Source organism: Hibiscus syriacus, unplaced genomic scaffold (genome assembly GCF_006381635.1).
Source record: "Hibiscus syriacus cultivar Baekdansim isolate YM2019G1 unplaced genomic scaffold, ASM638163v2 tig00111779_pilon, whole genome shotgun sequence".
Lineage (NCBI taxonomy): Eukaryota > Viridiplantae > Streptophyta > Magnoliopsida > Malvales > Malvaceae > Hibiscus > Hibiscus syriacus.
In genome coordinates, this window is record NW_024063176.1 from 1,866,260 (window position 1) to 1,886,969 (window position 20,710).

At 35.2% G+C, this 20,710-nt stretch overlaps 3 protein-coding genes across 3 annotated transcripts in view; 2 read left to right on the forward strand and 1 right to left on the reverse strand.

Annotated features, from left to right (window-relative positions):
• Positions 1 to 846: 846 nt before the first annotated feature.
• LOC120170353 (V-type proton ATPase subunit a1-like) overlaps positions 847 to 20,710 on the forward strand; it is a 29,102-nt gene continuing 9,238 nt past the window's right edge. Inside the window, 20 exon segments of the mRNA XM_039178311.1 lie at positions 847 to 1,148; positions 2,589 to 2,633; positions 2,896 to 2,980; positions 2,983 to 3,017; positions 3,204 to 3,311; positions 3,900 to 4,013; positions 4,102 to 4,269; positions 4,368 to 4,505; positions 4,894 to 5,001; positions 5,178 to 5,285; positions 5,400 to 5,548; positions 6,022 to 6,175; positions 6,560 to 6,720; positions 6,872 to 7,078; positions 7,169 to 7,352; positions 7,453 to 7,536; positions 7,675 to 7,868; positions 7,956 to 8,015; positions 8,344 to 8,609; positions 16,693 to 16,698. Coding sequence (XP_039034242.1) covers positions 996 to 1,148; positions 2,589 to 2,633; positions 2,896 to 2,980; positions 2,983 to 3,017; positions 3,204 to 3,311; positions 3,900 to 4,013; positions 4,102 to 4,269; positions 4,368 to 4,505; positions 4,894 to 5,001; positions 5,178 to 5,285; positions 5,400 to 5,548; positions 6,022 to 6,175; positions 6,560 to 6,720; positions 6,872 to 7,078; positions 7,169 to 7,352; positions 7,453 to 7,536; positions 7,675 to 7,868; positions 7,956 to 8,015; positions 8,344 to 8,548 — 2,460 coding nt within the window. The 5' untranslated portion in view covers positions 847 to 995 and the 3' untranslated portion in view covers positions 8,549 to 8,609; positions 16,693 to 16,698.
• LOC120170354 (F-box/WD-40 repeat-containing protein At5g21040-like) lies at positions 12,001 to 14,152 on the forward strand. Its single transcript, XM_039178312.1, has 2 exons — positions 12,001 to 12,151; positions 12,271 to 14,152. Exon 2 carries the CDS (start codon positions 12,410 to 12,412, stop codon positions 14,015 to 14,017), a length of 1,608 nt encoding a protein of 535 aa, XP_039034243.1. The 5' UTR covers positions 12,001 to 12,151; positions 12,271 to 12,409; the 3' UTR covers positions 14,018 to 14,152.
• LOC120170355 (ERAD-associated E3 ubiquitin-protein ligase HRD1B-like) lies at positions 16,511 to 19,217 on the reverse strand. The gene is made up of 7 exons (XM_039178313.1): positions 18,651 to 19,217; positions 18,192 to 18,368; positions 17,913 to 18,062; positions 17,622 to 17,806; positions 17,363 to 17,513; positions 16,798 to 17,071; positions 16,511 to 16,654 (listed from the first exon to the last, which is right to left on the reverse strand). The coding sequence occupies exons 1-7, from the start codon at positions 19,181 to 19,183 to the stop codon at positions 16,526 to 16,528; spliced, it is 1,599 nt and encodes a 532-aa protein (XP_039034244.1). The 5' UTR covers positions 19,184 to 19,217; the 3' UTR covers positions 16,511 to 16,525.

Consider the following 20,710-nt stretch of genomic DNA (forward strand, 5'->3'; position numbering starts at 1 on the left):
GTCAACTTAAATAACTAATTTTTTTCACTTAACTCGACTCGATCGAATCCTCACCCTTAATTTTATACTTTGTTGTTATAAATTATTTAATAACTTAATTTTTTCACTTAACTCGACTCGATCGAATCCTCACCCTTAATTTTATACTTTGTTGTTATAAATTATTGAATTAAAAAAAATGACTGTCCCTTGTTCCCATATGTAATGGGGTAAGAGGGAGGTAAGATAGTAGGCTGCCCCCAACACTAGATTGAAAACAGCTTCTGTAGGAGACCTCCAAATTATGAAATGCCCTCCATGAGACTCGATCCCACGACCTCAAGATTAAGAACCTTGTACTCTACCAACTGAGCTGGATGGTCATTTTGTTATAAATTTTTGAATTGTTGCTTTTAAAAAATTTAATAAATGATTAAATCATTGGTTTTTACTAATTTCTTACATATAACTTAATGATTTATCGAATTGTTGCTTTTAAAAATTTTAATAAATGATTAAATCATTGGTTTTTACTAATTTCTTACATATAACTTAATGATTTATCGATTTTCATTAATTCGTTGAATGTAAATGATAGAACTAAAGATTTTCAAATTCATAAGTTAACAACAAGGTATAACATTGTTATCTAATTATACTAACTTTTCAGTTATTGTAAAGTATGGTCAAAATAAGTTAAACTAGATGAACTCATTTTAGAGTTGTTATAAAGCTAGGGATTAAATTCAAACTTATACCACTGAAAAACTAAAAAACCAAAGACACTAAGAATAAAAGGTTCTCTTTAGTAATTTTCATGTTTCAAAATTCCACTTGAAAAAAGGGAAGCGAATTTATTCTGAAAATTCCATTTTTTTTCGATCAGTTGCGATGGGGAAACCAAGCAAAGGCAAACGTTCTTAGTCTCAGATCCACAAACTTAGATCCAAACTTCATTTTTTTTCCTGTTTGATTATCGAGAAAGAGAGAGAGAGAGAGAAAGAGAGAGAGAGAAAATGGAAAGAATAGAGAAGTTCTTAGATAACTTGCCGTCGATGGATCTGATGCGGTCGGAGAAAATGACGCTTGTTCAACTTATTATTCCCGTCGAGTCAGCTCACCGAGCCATTTCTTATCTTGGGGAACTCGGATTCCTCCAGTTCCGTGATGTGCGTCTCTCTATACCCAGATCTGATTATCTTTCTTACGCTGCTTTAGTTTTAAGCGTTTCTCGAATAATTCTCGACGAGGAGAATTCCGGGTTTGATCTGATTTTTCTTTGGCATCAATAGGAAATGGAAATGATATTTTTAGTTGAAATTTACGTTCAGCTGACGTAAGAGAGCCTGCTATTGTTTGGCTGCATATTCACATTGTTGGAGACGATGCGAATATGAATATGGTCATTATTTTTGGTGTTTTTCCGGTGGTTGAATTTTATGAGTGCGTGGGATCTTATCTGAATTAAGTTTCTGCATCAGTCCCCTGTTTGATTTGATATTTGCTGTAATTGCTGGATCTTGTTAAGATACATTAGATTTAGATTCAGAGCAAGGAAGTTATAATGATCGAGTTTTGGTTTCTGATAATTACAAGGTAGTTTCTGGCTTGGTTCAAGAGATTTTTGAATTTGAGCTTATTTAGGACTTAGCTTTGAACTTATTGGAGAAGATGGTACTGCATGCCTTTTTAGGTAATATTGTGGTAAATTTAGACATGGCATTAAGTTTTGCCTATAAAGTAAAGTGACATTTAATATTTTCAATGAGGTTTGCTTTATTCGGGAATAAAACATATAAATTAGCTTTTGGTGGGCTTATAAGTCCTAAGTTGGAACCCTCATCCACCTAAATAGAAGTGCAATTAGCTGAGTTGATGTTTAATCCAGCGGATAAAATGTAGTTTTTTTGCTGATTTTATACGAATGGAGCATGGGATTCAAAATATGTTACTTTGTCAGGAAGAAACGTTTCTATTATGAATAAGTAGTCATGACTGAAGATGTTATTTAAAAATATGTATATTGGTAAACTAAAAATATCTATATGTATATCGGTTCTGTAATTAAAACCTGCTGGTTTCATGCATGTGAAGGCCAAGTGTAAGAGTCTGGATTTAGGTGATGACTGATAACAAGTTGAAACTTGATGCAAAGGTGTTAAAGGGTCAGACAAACCGCACCTTAAAGACTGCTTTATTGAGACCTTAATTTGGAAATAACCATTTTCTAGAATTTTCATAATGTTGCATTGATATTATGTACTGTAACCTTGTCTTGGTGCTCTGATATCAAGAGAGTTTTCTTGGGAATGAAAATATTTCCAAATGTCTACTGATCTTGAATGTCTCTAGTCCTGAATTGCTTTTGCTTCTATGTTCTCAGCATACATATTCTGATGGATTTTTGGTGTTTTTTTAATTAATTAATTATTATTTGCTTTAGAAGTTGTTAAGACTGTTTCCCATGTCATCTCCTTATTCTGGTAAAATGGTTCTTTGGTATTATAACCATATGGCTGTGTTTTGGTTGCTAACTAAATTGGACATTGCTTTTGCAACCATCAATTGAATATGTTAATGGTTACATACTTTTGCCTCTCCTGTGGCAGCTAAACTCTGAGAAAAGTCCTTTCCAACGAACCTTTGTTAATCAGGTATGTATTTATGGCATAGTTTTAGTTTCGTGCTATATGTTCTGGCCTACTAATCAATTATTAAATATTTGTTTTAATGAGCAAATATCAAGTATTATTTAATAATTTTGCAAGGTCAGTTGAATGAGAGAATCTCCCAATTCTTTAGATATATCCTTGTGTAGTTGATTGTATATACAGTGTAGAATTTAAGTGAATCAAACTGAGTGATTAGTGATTATCATCTATTGTAGTCACTTTAATTTCTGAGAGGTCTTAACAGGTGAAGCGTTGTGGAGAAATGTCAAGAAAGCTACGCTTTTTCAAAGATCAAATTAGTAAAGCTGGTTACTATCTTCAGTACACCCTGTTGTGGAGCCAGATCTAGAATTGGAAGAATTAGAGGTTCATCTGCTCTACCCCTACCAAATAATGACTCCTTTCCCCCTTTGACTTGCTTAGCATTTTCCATTTTGTTATTCCAGAAGTTACAGAAAGTTGTAGTTTATTGAATGTAACAATAGTTAATGTAAGATATAGTTGTCTTTTGTGGATAAAGTGTATCATATTTTGTGTTTGATACAATTTCAGATGCAACTTGCCGAGCACGAGCATGAACTAATTGAAATGAACGCCAACAGTGAGAAACTTCGACAAACATACAATGAACTCCTTGAGTTCAAGTTGGTTTTGCAAAAGGTGAATTTCTTGGCTCATTTTTCCTCAGTTCTTAGATATTAATGTGATAGGGAGCATTTCTTGCATTTATTTATCAATTTCTTTCCAGTCTTCACTGCATAGAGTCATGTTAGGGTTTTACTTTTTTTCCCCTTCCCTCCCTCCTCTAAATGCCTTTGTAACTTGCTATGTTAGTCTTTTATATCCAACTTTATTTGATCCCTCTTTACCGAAAAGATCAAATGCGCAATATTTAATTATTCCTTCAGTTGGTTGATTTCCTGAAGCCATTGTGTTGCTATCCATGGTTTAGCAATAAGTATTTCTATATTTTGTATCAAGTTCGTACTTCATATTAAGCCATTGTTAAGGAGTTAAGCTTTTTACCTGTCTTGTTGCTCTTTGTTCCATCAAACATGATAGAAATTACTGTGCAAAACCGAAGGGAGAAATTAAAAAGAAATATCATATGATAGCAAGGCAAGTAGCACATGAGGTGAATGCTGTTTTCCGTTTACATTTTTAATGTTGTGTTTTTTGGAAAGATTTGGGTTAAAATCTTTATGTTGAATACTGGATGCTTTCTCACACATTTTGCTCAAATTCCAGGCATGTGGTTTTCTTTTGCCAAGTAGTGACCATGCAGGTGCTGCGGAAAGGGAATTAAGTGAGAATGTATTCTCTAATAATGATTATGTTGAGACATCATCATTACTTGAGCAGGTATTTGTTGATTTTGTGATTAAATTACTTTTTTTTTGCAAACCTATTACTTTGGTTTTCATCTAGTATATGATTATTCACTGTACAGGAAATGAGGCCTGCAGACCAATCTGGTTTAAGATTCGTAAGTGGAATTATTTGCAAGTCCAAGGCTCTTAGATTTGAGAGGATGTTATTTCGTGCTACTAGAGGCAATATGCTTTTTAATCAGGCACCGGCCGTTGAAGAAATTATGGATCCTTTAACCGGTGAAATGGTTTGTTTATTTCCCCCCTTATCTCCATTAATTATGTTGCTAATTCTTACTTAAGCTATCTTTCCTCCCCCCCTATCTTTTTCTGCTCATCATTTCAGGTTGAGAAAACAGTATTTGTAGTTCATTTCTCTGGGGAACAGGCAAGGACAAAGATTTTGAAAATTTGTGAAGCATTTGCCGCTAATTGCTACCCTGTTCCTGATGACATTACTAAACAAAGGCAAATAACTAGAGAAGTAAGTGCAGGGTCATGAGGTTAACTATTTTATGTACCCTCTTGACAATTCAAAGCAAAAGTCTGGAAATTGCCATTTTATATATATTGTGCCTTTTATACTAATCAAATCATGTTTTGAGTTAAATACAATTCTGTTAATGTTCATTTGATCTTCAAAACCAGGCCTAAAATGCTGTGCCCTTGATTCTTTGAGATGACCCAACAACTTTGATTTTTCCTTTTAGTATTTTTTACTCTGGAATATTCAAGAGTCAATGCAAACTTCAATTTAATTCGGCTATGTATTATCTTCCACACTTGTCTATAAATATGCTTCAGATGGTTTTTCATTGTTGGAGTCACAATGGAAATCTGTATTCTTCCGGTTGATATTTGTTTTTGTACAGGTCTCGTCACATCTTTCTGACTTGGAGACCACATTGGATACTGGTATTCGCCATAGAAATAAAGCTCTGACTTCAATTGGTTACCATCTAACACAATGGATGGGCATGGTAAGATGTGTTTTAGTGAATTTGCTGGAGCAATGAACATCACAATGTGCAAAATATCAAAAATATCAAAAATAAAAAAAGTGCAAAATACCTAAATTAGCACATAAAATTCCCATATGGTATGTTGCTGTGATATTATCAACTGAGAACCTTGTACTTTTCTTTTTCTAAACTAGGTACGAAGGGAGAAAGCTGTATATGATACATTGAATATGTTGAACTTTGACGTTACTAAAAAGTGTCTTGTTGGGGAGGGATGGTGCCCTGTATTTGCAAAAGTTCAGGTATCTCATTATGCATCAACAATCTAATTTCTGTGTTTTGTTCTCTTCCTTCTTTATTTTCTGTTAGAGCTTTCCAGCCTTAGAATTGAGGAAATGGGTTCTTTTGCCTAACAGATTCAAGAAGCACTGCAACGGGCAACATTTGATAGCAATTCACAACTAGGTATAATTTTTCATGTTATGGATGCTGTGGAATCACCTCCTACATATTTCAGAACAAACCATTTCACAAATGCTTATCAGGAAATTGTCGATGCATATGGGTGAGTTCTAGCATGATGATCCGTTGCTTTAACTTATGATTGACATGCTTTTTGCTGATGATATAAAGAAAAAAATGTATAAACTACTCACTTTAAATATGATAGTTGTCCAATATTAAGAATCTTATTGTATTCAATTATACCTGAGTACATGCTTTCATATATATAGATGATCTGTGTTTTAGATGGTAAATATATTATGCTAGTGGGGAAAACACCTGTTTCATGGCCAACATGATTTGCTTCCTAACAATTAAGCTAGTAGTTTTTAAAACATTTACGTAATGACACTAATATGTCAAAGTTGAAGTATCTCCTCCATATTATAACTGCTAGTTTATGCATTCTTGATCTATTCAATGATTCATTGAGTCATAGGGACTTCAGGATATGCTATTTATATGTTTAGTAGTGACATATTTGCTTGCTACCTATATAACTTATCAGAATACTGACATTGGAACTTTTTGCAGTGTTGCTAGATATCAGGAGGCAAATCCTGCAGTTTACACTGTGGTTACTTTTCCATTTCTTTTTGCGGTGATGTTTGGTGATTGGGGTCACGGAATATGCTTGTTATTGGGAGCATTGGTCCTCATCTCTCGAGAAAGCAGGCTCAGCACTCAGGCATGTTTGCAAACATATCTGTATAGAGTTGAAATTAACAGGCGAACCTTTATGTGTATGGTAGAAACATTGTTATAACGATATGGACTAGATATTGTTTTTAATGGGTAGGATTTCTCATTGGAACTGTTAAGCAGAATGACACAGGGCTGCATTTTATTTTATTTACTCTTACTTCACTGATGGATTGTACCGTTGGGTTGACCTATTGATAACATACTTCATAAACTGGTCTGATTCGTTAAATCTGTAATACAGGTTTATGAATATCCTTCAAACATATTTTCTATGTTTATGATGTCTTCCTCTGTTATTTTCAAACCTGTTAATTTATCTGTAGCTTGTAATTATTGTAATCTAATTTGCTCATTTGGTACCTTACAGAAGCTTGGAAGCTTTATGGAAATGCTATTTGGAGGGCGCTATGTACTCCTTTTAATGTCGCTTTTTTCAATTTATTGTGGGTTAATTTACAACGAATTCTTCTCTGTTCCCTTTCACATATTTGGTGGTTCTGCTTACAAATGCCGAGATGCTACTTGCAGGTTTATATTATTACTTTTAGATACCTAAATAAAGTATTCTTTTTTCCGCAACTATTTTAGTTCAACTAATTTCTCATATTCTGAGAAGAGTGTATTCCTTTTCTTCAACTAATTTTGTTACTTAACTGCTATTATTCTTTGTGTTGCTCAGTGATGCTCAGACTGCTGGTTTAATTAAATTTCGTGATCCATACCCATTTGGTGTGGATCCAAGCTGGCGCGGAAGTCGTTCAGAGTTACCTTTTCTCAACTCTCTTAAAATGAAGATGTCAATTTTGCTCGGTGTGGCCCAGATGAACTTAGGAATTATATTAAGTTATTTCAATGCACGTTTTTTCCGCAACTCCTTGGATATTAGGTGTGTGTTTCTTCCTCTAACTTATGCTCTGTTTTCCACTTGCTTTACTAAAGGGATTAAACTGAAGCTTACTTTGCATCTTGATGTTAGGTTTCAGTTTGTGCCACAGATGATATTTCTCAACTCCCTTTTTGGCTATCTTTCATTGCTCGTTATAATTAAGTGGTGCACTGGCTCTCAAGCAGACCTTTACCATGTGATGATCTATATGTTTTTGAGTCCCACTGATGATCTTGGTGATAATGAATTGTTTTGGGGCCAAAGAGCACTTCAGGTGTGCTTTTCTCTCTCCCGGCTACTGTTGCAGACTGTTATTTTCCATATTATTGTATTTCAAGTCTTCTAAGCAGTCTATTGCTGCTTAAATTGTGCAGATTTTATTGCTTCTTTTGGCATTAGTTGCGGTCCCATGGATGCTCTTTCCTAAACCTTTTATTTTGAAGAAGCTTCATTCTGAGGTACTATGTGGTTGGCCTTTCGTGGGGCTTGTTTTCTTAATCCTAATTTACTATTTCTTCTGTTAGAATAAATTTGGAATAATTTGAATAAATGTCTTGTTGATCATTTGAACTTTTTCCCCCGTCAATATGTTTTAGAGATTTCAAGGTCGCACCTATGGCTTGCTTGGTACATCTGAGTTTGATCTTGACGTGGAACCTGATTCTGCACGTCAACATCATGAGGAGTTCAACTTTAGTGAGGTTTTTGTGCACCAAATGATACACTCTATCGAGTTTGTTCTAGGTGCTGTCTCGAACACGGCATCGTATCTTCGACTTTGGGCTCTGAGGTGAGAATTATGATTTTCTGAGTTCCAATGTGTTGCACCATATCTTAAATAAATGTTTGGTTAATGTCTGCTTCTAATACGTTACAGCTTGGCGCACTCTGAATTATCAACTGTTTTCTACGAGAAAGTCCTACTACTTGCATGGGGGTGAGTTCTTTGACTGTTCTACATGGTGCATGTTACTCTTGTGCATATTTCAGCATTGTCCATCTCTTCGTGTTCTCTTTCCGAGGTTACGGCTTTTGAGTGTGAGTTGAATAACTTCATCGGATAGCAAAAAGTAGATTCTCTAGTTGGAGCTTTGCCCAGTTTGAATAATTCATGGCATTGAAACTAGAATCAAGATTTAGTCCTGTCGATATGTTATTACGCTCCATGTTTTCATGTGCCCAATGTGCTTAAGCATTTACGTTCTCTTGATCCTTGTAACTGTTCTATGGAATGATAATGACTCGACGAGGAATTATTATTACAGGTACGACAGCTTCATCATTCGATTAATCGGGCTTGCAGTGTTTGCTTTCGCAACTGCTTTCATACTGCTCATGATGGAGACCCTCAGTGCTTTCCTTCACGCCCTGCGTCTTCACTGGGTGGAATTTCAAAATAAATTCTACCACGGTGATGGGTACAAGTTCAAACCGTTCTCATTTGCTTTGATAACAGAACACGATGATTAATTAATTAAGAGCATAATCCTTGCATATTGATTTTTCGGATATTAAGTATGCAAGAGAAGAGGTGAATGGTAGCCACAGGAAAATGGATATATCGGCTGACTGGCTAGGGTTTGCTCATCTCATCCCAGCTTTTTTGTGCTTTACACAAATTATACAATAGGAATTCGAAATGCCAGCACTTGTGTTTTCTTTTTAGTTTCTGTCTTGGCATAAAAGATTTTGCAAATAGTCATTCACATTAAGAGTGGTGTCTTGGAACAGAAGAAATTGGTTGGTGGGAGGAGGGTGTTATTCTATGTTATCCGGATTTGAAGTGAGTGTCGGATTCGAGTATAGCGCTTGTTGAAAATAGAGGTGCTGCGGATTTCGATCATTTTTCTTCAAATGGACAGAATGGGTTGGGAGTAAAGGGTAGATATATAAAATTTTAATTACACTGACAAAATAGTGGGTCATTTTGCAGGTAATGTAATATGATACATAAACATTCTTACTCTTATTATTAGAGAATTCCAAAGACCAGCTCCCTTCTAATCTTTCTGAGTATTATTGTTGTGGCCAAGCTATCTTTCTTTTTTTAATAAACTACCTATTTAATCACTCATCTATTCTCATATCTTTCTTTTGGTATTTCAACTTTCTTAACGTTTTGTTTTTGTTTTGATCGCACATTAAAAAGTTAATGTTAATATTGCTATGGTATTTTTTATTTACTTTTTAAAAAATTAACGTTATCTTTTTAAGGACGGGTGATCAAAACAGAAACAAAACCTAATGTTAAGATTTTAAAAAAGTAGTTGTGACCAAAACAGAAACATTGGAATAAGTAGATGACTAAATAGGTGGTTTATCCTAATTTTTTTTACAACTCACGTGCTTCTAACACAAACAAATCTTATAACTTGAATTCGCGACTTGGATGGAGTGGTAAACACTCTTGATAACTAAGCCAAACATTGGGATTAATAAAAGCAATCGTGTTCAGAAAAAATGTTGGATGAAATTCTATATCAAATAGGTATGCTTTGTTTTACTGTATGTATAAGTAGATGGAACAAGCCTGCAAAAACTCGAAATACTCATCCGTTAATACCGGTCGAGCTTCTTCTGCTATTCCCTACGGAATCAACGAGCAATTCAAGAACTGATCAAAGCTTTGATGCTACTGCATGTTAATTGATTTCATGTTGAAGTTTATGATCTAAATTTTATTCGATTGGATCCCATTTTTTTATATGATATGTCTGGTAAATAAATTTAGGGTAAAATATATAAATAGTCCCCAAATTTTTAGGATGCTTGCATTTTAGTCACCTAACTTTTGAAACTTGCAATACAATTATTGAACTTTTAGTTAGTTTTCAGTAAGGTACCTGCCGTTGCCTCCCGTTAGTTTTAGGTGATGTGACATTAACTCTCGTTAACCCCTTCTTGTGACATTAACTCTCGTTAACCCCTTCTTCTTATTCTTCTTTTTCCTAACCAACGGCGGACAAAGGAAGGAAGACGGCGAGGAGGCATGACCGACTAGGTTTTGGTTGGAACGGTGTGAGGCCTCCAATGGTGGTGGCGGTGTGCCGAATGGATGGTCGAATTGACCAGAAATTGATGAAAATAAAAATGAGGCGATGGGTTTTTCTGATGAGATTCGAGGGCCTCTCCACGGCGAACGGTTGTGAGTCTCTGCCAATGGCTAGCGGGGTTTTGGTCGGAATGGGGTGGCACTCCTACTGGTACCGATGTTGATGGTTACTGGCGATTGATGAAGGAGATCAGTGGCGATGGGTTTTTCTGATGAGATTCGAGGGCCTCTCCACGGCGAACGGTTGTGAGTCTCTGCCAATGGCTAGCGGGGTTTTGGTCGGAATGGGGTGGCACTCCTACTGGTACCGATGTTGACGGTTACTGGCGATTGATGAAGGAGATCATGATGGGTGTTCGAACGATCTTCTTACGATTTGGGATGAACGGTGGACAGTGAGTATGATGGTGAGAGCCACCGCTGACCAAAGATGAGTGATCAAAGGTGAGAAAGAAGAAGAAGAAGAAGAAGAAGTGGGTTAACTAGAGTTAAGTGTCACGTCAGTTAAAATTAACGAGAGGCAACGACAAAGACTTTATTGAAAATGAACTAAAAGTTTGTTGATTGTATTGTAAATTTCAAAAGTTGGGTGATCAAAATGTAAGCATTCTAAAAGTTTAGGGACTATTTATATATTTATCCATAAATTTATTTATTAAAAAAAGATATAGTTTTATTATAAGGTTATGATACTCATGTCAATAATTAAACACATATGAAAATATTATATCAATTAATCAACTAATTATTTTTATAAGAAAATTATTTTAATAAAATATTAAAAGTTAAAAGGTACTATTTCCAATAGTGTTTTCAATAGTATTTTTATACGAGACGAGACGAGACGGACGGCGACGACGGCGGCGCGTGAGAGTCCCCCTTGTTCTCTATCACTCAACAAGGAAGTGAGAAAGCCAAGCCTTAAATACTATTCCCAATAGTGTTTCCAATACTATGTGGGATTTGAGCATTACCAACACTTGTTCCCAATACTATGTGGGATTGAGCCTTAAATAGTGATATTATTTTTTAATGTTTTGCTTAAAATTGCAATAATCGCGATTGATTGTAGATTGACTTTTAATTATGACATATTTAATCGCATAATACTAATGCAATTGGTTGCTAATTCAGTTGTTTTAAGGTGCATGATTGTTAATTATTTCCTGAATAATCACATTGTATTGGAAACAAGTGTTGGTAATGCTCAATCCCACATAGTATTGGAAACACTATAGGGAATGGTATTTAAGGCTTGGCTTTCCCACTTCCTTGTTGAGTGATAGAGAACAAGGGGGACTCTCGCGCGCCGCAGCCGCCGTCGTCCGTCTCGGTCGTGGTCGTGGTCGTGGTCATACGTGTCTTCGACACGTCCGCGCGGATACTATCTTTTTAGAGAAAATTCTTAAGAAACAAAATCTTTTTTTTAACTATCGCAACAACAACTGTAGACTATCGCAACGCGAAATGGAAAATCGCAACGCGATTTTCAACTATCGCAACGCGAAATGGAAAATCGTAACGCGATTTTCAACTATCGCAACGCGAAATGCAACGCGAATTTGCGATAGTGGAGATCGCAATGCGAATTAGAGATCACATTACGATTTTGTTGGTCATTTTCACAAATTCAAAAAAAATTGGTCAAAATCCTATATTATCTAGGATTTTTGGTCACTGAGGTTATTTTCTCATAAAATTATTGAATCTATTGGATCTAAGAATTGGTATAGTTTAGGGGCAATTAACAAATAAACCCTATATTATATATATTAAAATAATGAACATAGATACATGTTTGGGCGTGACCCATTCTAATCCAACGTCCCACAATATTGCATGACACCTGATCTCATCATGTCTACCGTCGATCCTTTCTTGGAAATGAACGGTGATGAAAAGTCTACTCCCCTCACCCTTTCACCGCTTTTGCCCCCAAATTTCCACTGCATATTTCTCTAATTTCTCGTAATCTTCGAACAGCTTCTCTGATCCGAAGGACGAATTATAAATCGTCAGAGGTATCGTTCTTTTTTCTGGATTTTTTTATTAGATCCTGCAGTCTAATTGATTGGATGTTTTCTGATTTTTTTTAACCTGCTGCAGTTTGATTTGAATACTTTGGGTTTTTAACTTCTAGGGTTTGTTAGATTTGGGCTTCTTTGATTGTAGGAGTAAGTTGAGGTTCTGGGTAAAATTTCCCTTTTAATCTTTCCAGTCCGGGGATTTTGGTTTAAGGCATTGAATTAACAGTTTTAGGTTAAAAATTCTTTCATTTTATGGAATTTGAGTGCCAGGAAAGCACCGAGGCTTTTACGAATCTAGCAAACTGTTCTGAAACAAATCATTTTAGTTCCAATTCCGTAAACGAGGATTTAGAACTTTCGAAACTGACATTGGGTTGTAATCCTAAGAAAGGGATTCCGAGTTCTTGTAGTTCGAAACAGATACCTCCTAATGACATTTTTTCGAATGTCTGGCGCTCGATCACCGATCTCCCACCGGCCTTGATATCAGAGATTTTGAATTGTCTTGACCCTAAAGAGCTTGGTGTAGTGTCTTGTGTGTCAGCCACTCTCCATAATATTGCATCTGAGCATCGGGTTTGGAAGGAATTTTATTGTGAGAGGTGGGGTTTACCTACTGCTCGGTTTTCTGATGAGAAGTCATGGAAGGAATTGTTTGTGGAGAGGGAGTATAGGAGCAAGACTTTTTTAGGAAGGTATAGCATCGATGTTCTACATGGTCATACTGAAGCTGTTCGAACCGTGTTTTTATTGGCTTCTGCCAAGCTCATTTTTACAGCCGGATATGACTCGATTGTCCGAATGTGGGATATGGAAGAGGGGTTGTCAATCTCGTTGTCCCGGCCACTTGGTTGTACTATTAGGGCAGTTGCAGCAGATACTAAACTATTGGTTGCTGGGGGTACTGATGGATTTATCCATTGTTGGAAGGCAGTTGAGGGTCTTGAGCATTTCTTTGACCTAACGGGTGTTGAGAAACCAAACACCGAACATCGGCTTTGGGAACACGAGGGGCCTATAACTTCTCTTGCTTTGGACCTTACTAGGATATATAGTGGTTCTTGGGATATGACGGTTCGTGTCTGGAACCGTTCATCATTTAAGTGCACACAGATCTTGAGGCATGGTGACTGGATTTGGAGCCTTGTTCCTCACGACACGACTGTTGCGAGCACGTCCGGTTCGGATGTGTATGTTTGGGAGACTAACAGTGGGACTCTGTTAAGTGTCATTCACAATGCTCATGCTGGTTATGCATATGCCTTAGCACGGAGCCGCACTGGAGACTTCCTTTTTACCGGAGGAGAAGATGGGGCAGTACATATGTTCGAGATCATAACCGAGTCTAAAGAACATGTCATTTTGCAGGTCGCAACATGGATTCCTCACTCAGGAGCTGTTTATGCCCTCGCATTTGAGTTTCCTTGGCTTGTTTCAGCTTCCAGTGACGGGAAACTCGCTTTAATTGATGTTCGAAAGTTGTTGAGGGCCAGTAGGCAGTTTTCAGGGAAAAGAGTTCCAAAGGTTAAAGAATCTGACCAAAATACTATAGAACCACCCCAGAGAATGCTGCATGGATTCGGGTGCAATCTATACTCGGTCAATATCGGAGCAGATCGAATCGTCTGTGGGGGTGAGGAAGGTGTCGTTCGTATTTGGAACTTCTCACAAGCTCTAGAAATCGAGCAGAGGGCCCGAGCTCTAAGAGGAATACGTTTGGAGAATAGAATGAGGCGGCGCAGACTTCAGATCGAGATGAATGGTAAGGGTGGACAAAGCAATCGATGCTCGGTTGCTGCCAAGAAGAATCCGGTGAATGGTCATAGCAAACGCAGCATTAACTCGAAGGTGAAAACATAACATCTGGTATGCTACATACTATATATATTCCTCTAAGCTTCCAACATATATATCCTGCTTCTCATTTATGATAAAATTCATACACATTAGCATCGGATTTTAATCATATCATTGTTGCTTGTTTTCTTGTTATAATTATTGCTTTATTTTTTTATATTCTTATTTTATGATGGATTTTTCCGAAATAAGCAGGCAGCTCGATTCGATCCATAGAACACTCTTGATTAAAATGATATGGTTCCATAATAGAAATAATATGTATTACTAATGAGATTATTAATGATTGTTACAAACATGTCACTTGTCGCTAATCGTGCAACGTATGTTAATCTTTGACTTACAATTGATGACTTGATTGTAACAATTAATAAATTAAGTGATCTTATTATTATAATTCATAAATAGAATGATCCGAGTTTAATCCTTTTCGAGTGGGAAAAGGATCATGGTTCTGAATATGAGTGTTAAAAGAATGTTTTGAAATAGATTTTTATAAACTCGAATATCGAATTAATTAAGTAATAAATTGGATATCAATCTATTAAAAAATTCTTTTAATTTTTTTATAAATTCACTCGAACTCTTAAATTATAAAAAAGTAATTAATTGATTAACTAATTGAATTAATTTTATCAGAAAAGTTAATTAGACGGCAAATCCTAATTATGAGCATAATTAAAAGCATAATTAAAAACATAATTACTATGTCATAAACTTCGCAGGTGATTATACTCAACTTATATTAGTAAAAAAAGATAAAATTAATTATCTAAATTTATTCCGATTGAAATATTATACAAATAAATAAATTTCTTTTTTTTATCATGTAATTGTTTACTAAACAAATTTCAATAATTCTGATAAATTCAAAAATGGATTCCAAGAAAATTAAAAAAAAAAAATAAGCCGTTGTTGAACACGTAATGAATAAATAATTCTAAGTTACATCTTCAAATCGCTAAATATTTTCGCCAAAATCTCCTCCGATGGTGAAAGAGGTCTCCTGGATTTTTTAAACCTGGGAGAATTTATCTTCATCTTCACCAACAACAATCTTAAAATTCCTTTCACATTAGCCTTGCATACAAGTTTCCCGCAAATCGAACACGATCTATAATCAGATCGATTGATCCCGCATTAGTCGCAATATAATTAAATTCATAACAAAAAAATTAAAGAAAAAAAGAATCGATAAATCAAAGAGAACAAAAAACGCTTACAAGTAGCCAACTTTAATGGCCGCCTTGTTGTAGCAGCAACAGTGAGAGCAGTAAACTTGAGTGATCGCCGTCCTCGCCATTGTCGTTCAAATGGAATAAAATTACTATCGGTTAATAGAAATTGTTTGTTTTTTGGAAGGGGATTTATGTCTATATATAGAGGGAGAGATTGAATTATGTACGGATTCCTCCAATAGTGCTTTACGTGGGCGAAAAGGATTATGGTTTTTTTCTTTAAAAGAAAAACTGCGGGTAATTTATTATTATTTATCAGAAAACGATTATTCAAATTAGTTAGAGGTGGTTAAGAGGTCATTCAAATCAGGTTTCGTTTGGGTCGAGTTATTTTAGATTTGGTTATTTCAAGTTTGGGCTTGATTTAGGTCAGATTTAATTCGGGTCGGGTCAAATTATAAATTTGTTTCGGTCATAAATTTGATTTAAATTTTATGATAAAAATTCGCATCCCACTTAATGCTCGATTTGATTTTTAGGTCAAAAACTTGTATCCTCCTGAACCATTTTTATTCGGCAAAACAATGACTTGATTGAGAGAAAAATATAGAGAATGATATTATAGTAATTATTTTTAAATATATAGAAGAAAACTACATTATTATCTCAGGTTCAGTCAATTCAGAGATTTTTAATCTAAACTTATACTTAAATCCGATCTAATCTTATCCTTTACTAAACTCAAACTCGAATTAGAAAAATGATCTTATAAAATCGAACTAAAACCCATCAAATTCAGATAAAATAATTATCCCTAAATATGATGATATAGTATACACTAAAAAACAGTGAATATTCGTAATATAATGAATATGTTGGCCTTGTACAATTTGTAGTAGTTGCTGTAAGATGATAATGATGAATGTGTTGAAGAATTATAAATTAGTAGGAATTTTAAATATTATTGAGTAATTTATTAAATTATTGAAATTAATAATACATTAATAAAATATATAAATTTAAAACTAAAATTGTTATTATATCATGCAATATCATCAAGTTTTAACAGAATTTTAAAGGTTGATGACTAAAATATGAAAAAGATAACATCTCGGCCTAGTTTACTAGAAAATATTTTGGTATTTTGCATTAAAATTAAACTTCACAAAAATAATATTGTTGTTTGAATGCAATTACAATAATAACATTCTTTTAACGAATCCACAATGTAATGAACAAAATCATCTTCGCCTAAACACAAGAATGTGAGTATGGCGTGTTTCAATATAAACAAAAAAGAAACTGTAGTCGTGAAAGAGGAACTTACTTTTCTTCAGTCTTCCGGAGAAGACGAAGATATGGATTTTCCTTTTCTATCCGAGGAGGCAGCGAGACCAGTGTCCGTGCTTCCTTCGATTTTCGGCTTCTGCATCTGTAGGAGTTTGAGCTGGTGTTGCAGCACCTAGTCGGTTTCGAAACAGAACAAAAGAAACAAGTTAGGAGGCTGTCCTAGTTGTGACATTACAATCTCGTGCCATGCAGCGGATCACACAATCATGCGCATGTTCGTATGTTAGCAGTGAATCATCAATACATAAATGATACCTCGATTTGTTGCTGAATTATCTTTTTCTGAGCTTCCAAGTGAGAATCTGCAACGTTCGAGTTACCGCTTGATGCCTCTCCCGAGTTACCATTAGCAAAAGGTAATTGGAAAGGAACACAAGCATAATGCGGGAATTGTGGAAATGGCATGCTAGCTTGTCCACCGGGAATGGCAACTTGTTCTCCGGTGGATGTGCTTGCGCCGTTAGCTTCAACTTTCATGGAATCGGCCAATGACCCGAGAGCCTTGGGAAGTACAGCATATCCAGGAGACCTGCATATACAATGCACAATTAGAAGAAAGTGCAACATGCTCAGCATTAATAGGAGTATAGCAGAATCGCTCCCTTTCAATCGCGGTTATGCATTTTACTTTCAAATACTCAGTTAAGTATCATGTAGCTCCTTCAGTAAGTCTTGATTTTAGATGATTGTTAAGTAGTTCTCGGCGATAGGCAGATAAAAAAGTCGAATGGAAAAAATGAGGAGAGATTATAAAGACGGAAAAAATTAGGAAATTGCATATTTCATTGACATGCAGCATGACAAGCATAAAACCACCTACCAAACTAGAGTGTTTGAAGAAGGATAGACGTAAGATCTCTCGTATATTGATGCTGCAGAGGCAGCAGCCTGAAGCCTGGCCTGATTCTGGGTCAAATTCTCAGCGGCCATGTCACCGTCAGAACCTTGTCTAGCTGAACTTGTGCCGGACCCTGTTCCCACTTTAAACAATTAGCTCACGTTTTTCAAACAGTAATGTCAGAATGATAACTGCAAAGAAAGAGTTCATCTTATGATAGATGATGTTACAATGAGGTTACCTTGCCCTTGAGCATTGGATGAACTTGTTCCGTTTTCAGGTGGTACAACCAGAGCTCTACATGTAGGGCAGGTATGCTGTCTTTCCAGCCATGATCGAAGACAGTGCACATGAAAAAGATGTCCACAGATTAACTTCTTTGCTGTGGTCATCTCTTCACGGCATATAATACAAGTTGCATCGTTTCTGGTCATCCAATCGGTAAGCAATTAAGAATCCGGAATACAAAATGCAATTAAAAGATTCCTAAATATATAAAACTGAGTACATAAACAAATACTATTTGACTCACGCAGTGAGCTCCTCAGGGGTTGCATCAGGGAATCTATCATTCATATTCAAAGCGATTTTCCTATAACGCATGAAGTCAGCAACACGAATTTTGAAATTCCTAAAGGTTTCATATAGCTCCCGTATCAAGTGAAGAGGTACGCCATAGTTCCTGCAGAAACACATTAAAAATCAACAACCATATCATCGATCAATATGTAGAATATGCACACACACACACAAGTAAATTAAGATATCGAGACTTGATCGTGCAGAAACTAAACAGAAAAAGTTTACTTACATGAAAATCACAAGAAAGAAGCATAAATACATAGACAAGTGAAGCAAGTCCCGGATGAGCTCCAAGTAGAAGGTATATACAGGCTTTTTTTCCCATTGTCCTTCCATAAGCATGTCACTTACATAGAAACAATATTTTATAAAAGTTGACACTATAGTCGTTGCCAATATCATGTACCTAGACCCGAAAAACTCAACATTAGTCAAGAGTGAAATTAGATAAACTGGAGAAACACACATCCATCACTCCCTAGTGCAGCTGGAACAGACAAAGAACAAAGATACATGCGAAAAATTGGAGATGTACAGAACACTTTGAAAGAAACAAGGGGGGAGGAATAAGAACTAGTCATTTTATGTAAATTATTGTAAAACATGACAAGAAGAATTGCATTTAGAAACTTTTCGACCAATAATCATTAATCGCAAACGAAAAAAATGTGCCAAGTTAAAATCTTACTCAAATGCAAAAAATAGGGAAACTGACGCTTGCCGTGTTTCGATCAGAAACTTGATTGAGCTGGACAAAAACAGACAATCTAGAACAAGAAGGAAACCCAGAAAAGAAACAATCCGAACATGAGACAACATAGGGACAGAAGGGGTTGTTTCAATGTACTCAACCCTTTTCTGTGCCAACCAATGCAAAGCCTTGATTAACAACAGAGCAGTAACCATCGTGAGGAATGGAACGGAGAAGTCCTGCCGGAATATAGTGATCGCAAAGAGGATCTCCATGACCTCTCTCCACGACTGCTCATTTAATCGCTCGACCTCGGCTTCACGAAGGGAACCAAGGAATATCCACTTGGTTATTTGCCATAAGGTGCACATAAAGACGAGCCCCATGTTGAGAAGCAGCACCAAGCTGATCTTCGAGGTTGATAAATACACCATAGCAGGATAAAACTGGCCTCTACTGTTAAATGCATGATAAATAACAGCTAGCATAGCGACTATGCTGACGCCGGCATATGTTTGCAGCCTCATCATTCCGTTCTGGCTAATTACCACACCGCATTGAAATTTAAAATCTAGAATCAAGGTACAAGACTATATCCTTCAATTAAACACTAAATTCGTTATGAAAAAATAAATATAAAAACATTGTCATCATAGTTCTAAATTGTGATTGCAATGCAGCCGCAAACCAAGTTCACCGTGTCCGAAATTTAGAAACATAATTATTTTCAGGAAACAAATCACGCCGTACATTGGCAACCGCAACACCGCATTGCAACCTCAATTTAGTACTATGATTGCGATAAACTAGAATCGTTTAAGAAAATTAAAAAAAGAAGAAGATATATTCTGCATCCAAATGCATGTAACTATACAAGTGCAAACATAAATTTCAACCACAACAAATTCAAATTTTCCATGAGACTATTCTCTCTCGTAACCAAACAATCAAATACGAGAACTTGGAAAATCGAAATAAAATCAATTAAATTGGGGTAAAATGTAAAGTAGATACATAAAGAAGAGATTAGGATTGACCCGAGAGAAACTTGGCGGGAAATGGAACCGACAAGGAGAGAGACCTTCGCTTTTGATATTTCTTTCTTCTTTGCTGGAGAATTATAACTAATGAAATAACGAATTTCTCTAAACTTCACCCAATAAATATGATGGCTATTTATTGAATTTACTATTTCTTTTTTGAATTTAGTAATATCATTGGAATAAATCAGATTTTAGTCACTGAATTTATTTATTTTATTCAACTAGATCTCTATTTATGATATTATCCGTTTCAAACTTGAAATATTTTTTATTTGAGTAAAATACATTAGATGTTATTGAACTATGCTTAAAAAATGTTTTTGATCATTGAATTTTTAAAAGTTTCAAAATAATCATTAAAGTATACATTATTATTTTTTATGACTTTTGAAAGTTCGGTGATAAATACATTCATTTGAACATAATTCAATAATATCTGATTACTTTATTTTTTTTATTTTTTTTATTTTTAATATAATATATTAGTTTTTTGAATAAAGATGATATATTATTTTAAAATTACGACATGTAACAGAACATCATGATCTCATGTCGTAAAATAACTAAAAATCCAAGAGTAACTTGGATTAACATATTTTTAAGGATGAAATTTAAAATAATTGTGAAATTTGAATTTATTCATTGCCTTCAGCAACCATTTTTCCTCATTTGATTTTTTTATGTAATTGCAGTCCTCGGAACCAATCAGCATAGCCCACATGGACTCATGTTAAAAGAATTTTTTTTATACATTTAATAAAAAAATAAGCTTTGTTTATTTTGTGACAAAAATATTATATTATTAATTTTTAAAGTTAAAACGTCGAATTGAAATTAAAATTTACAAGGTAAAACACCATTATTCACTAAATTTTGTTTGTGTTTTTGTTTAGGTCACTAAACTATAAAAAATTACAATTAAAACATTAATGTTCTTGAATCGACTTTTTATCATTAAACCCTAATTCCCAAGAATCAACTTACCCACATAATTGGAACTAAAAATGTTCTCAT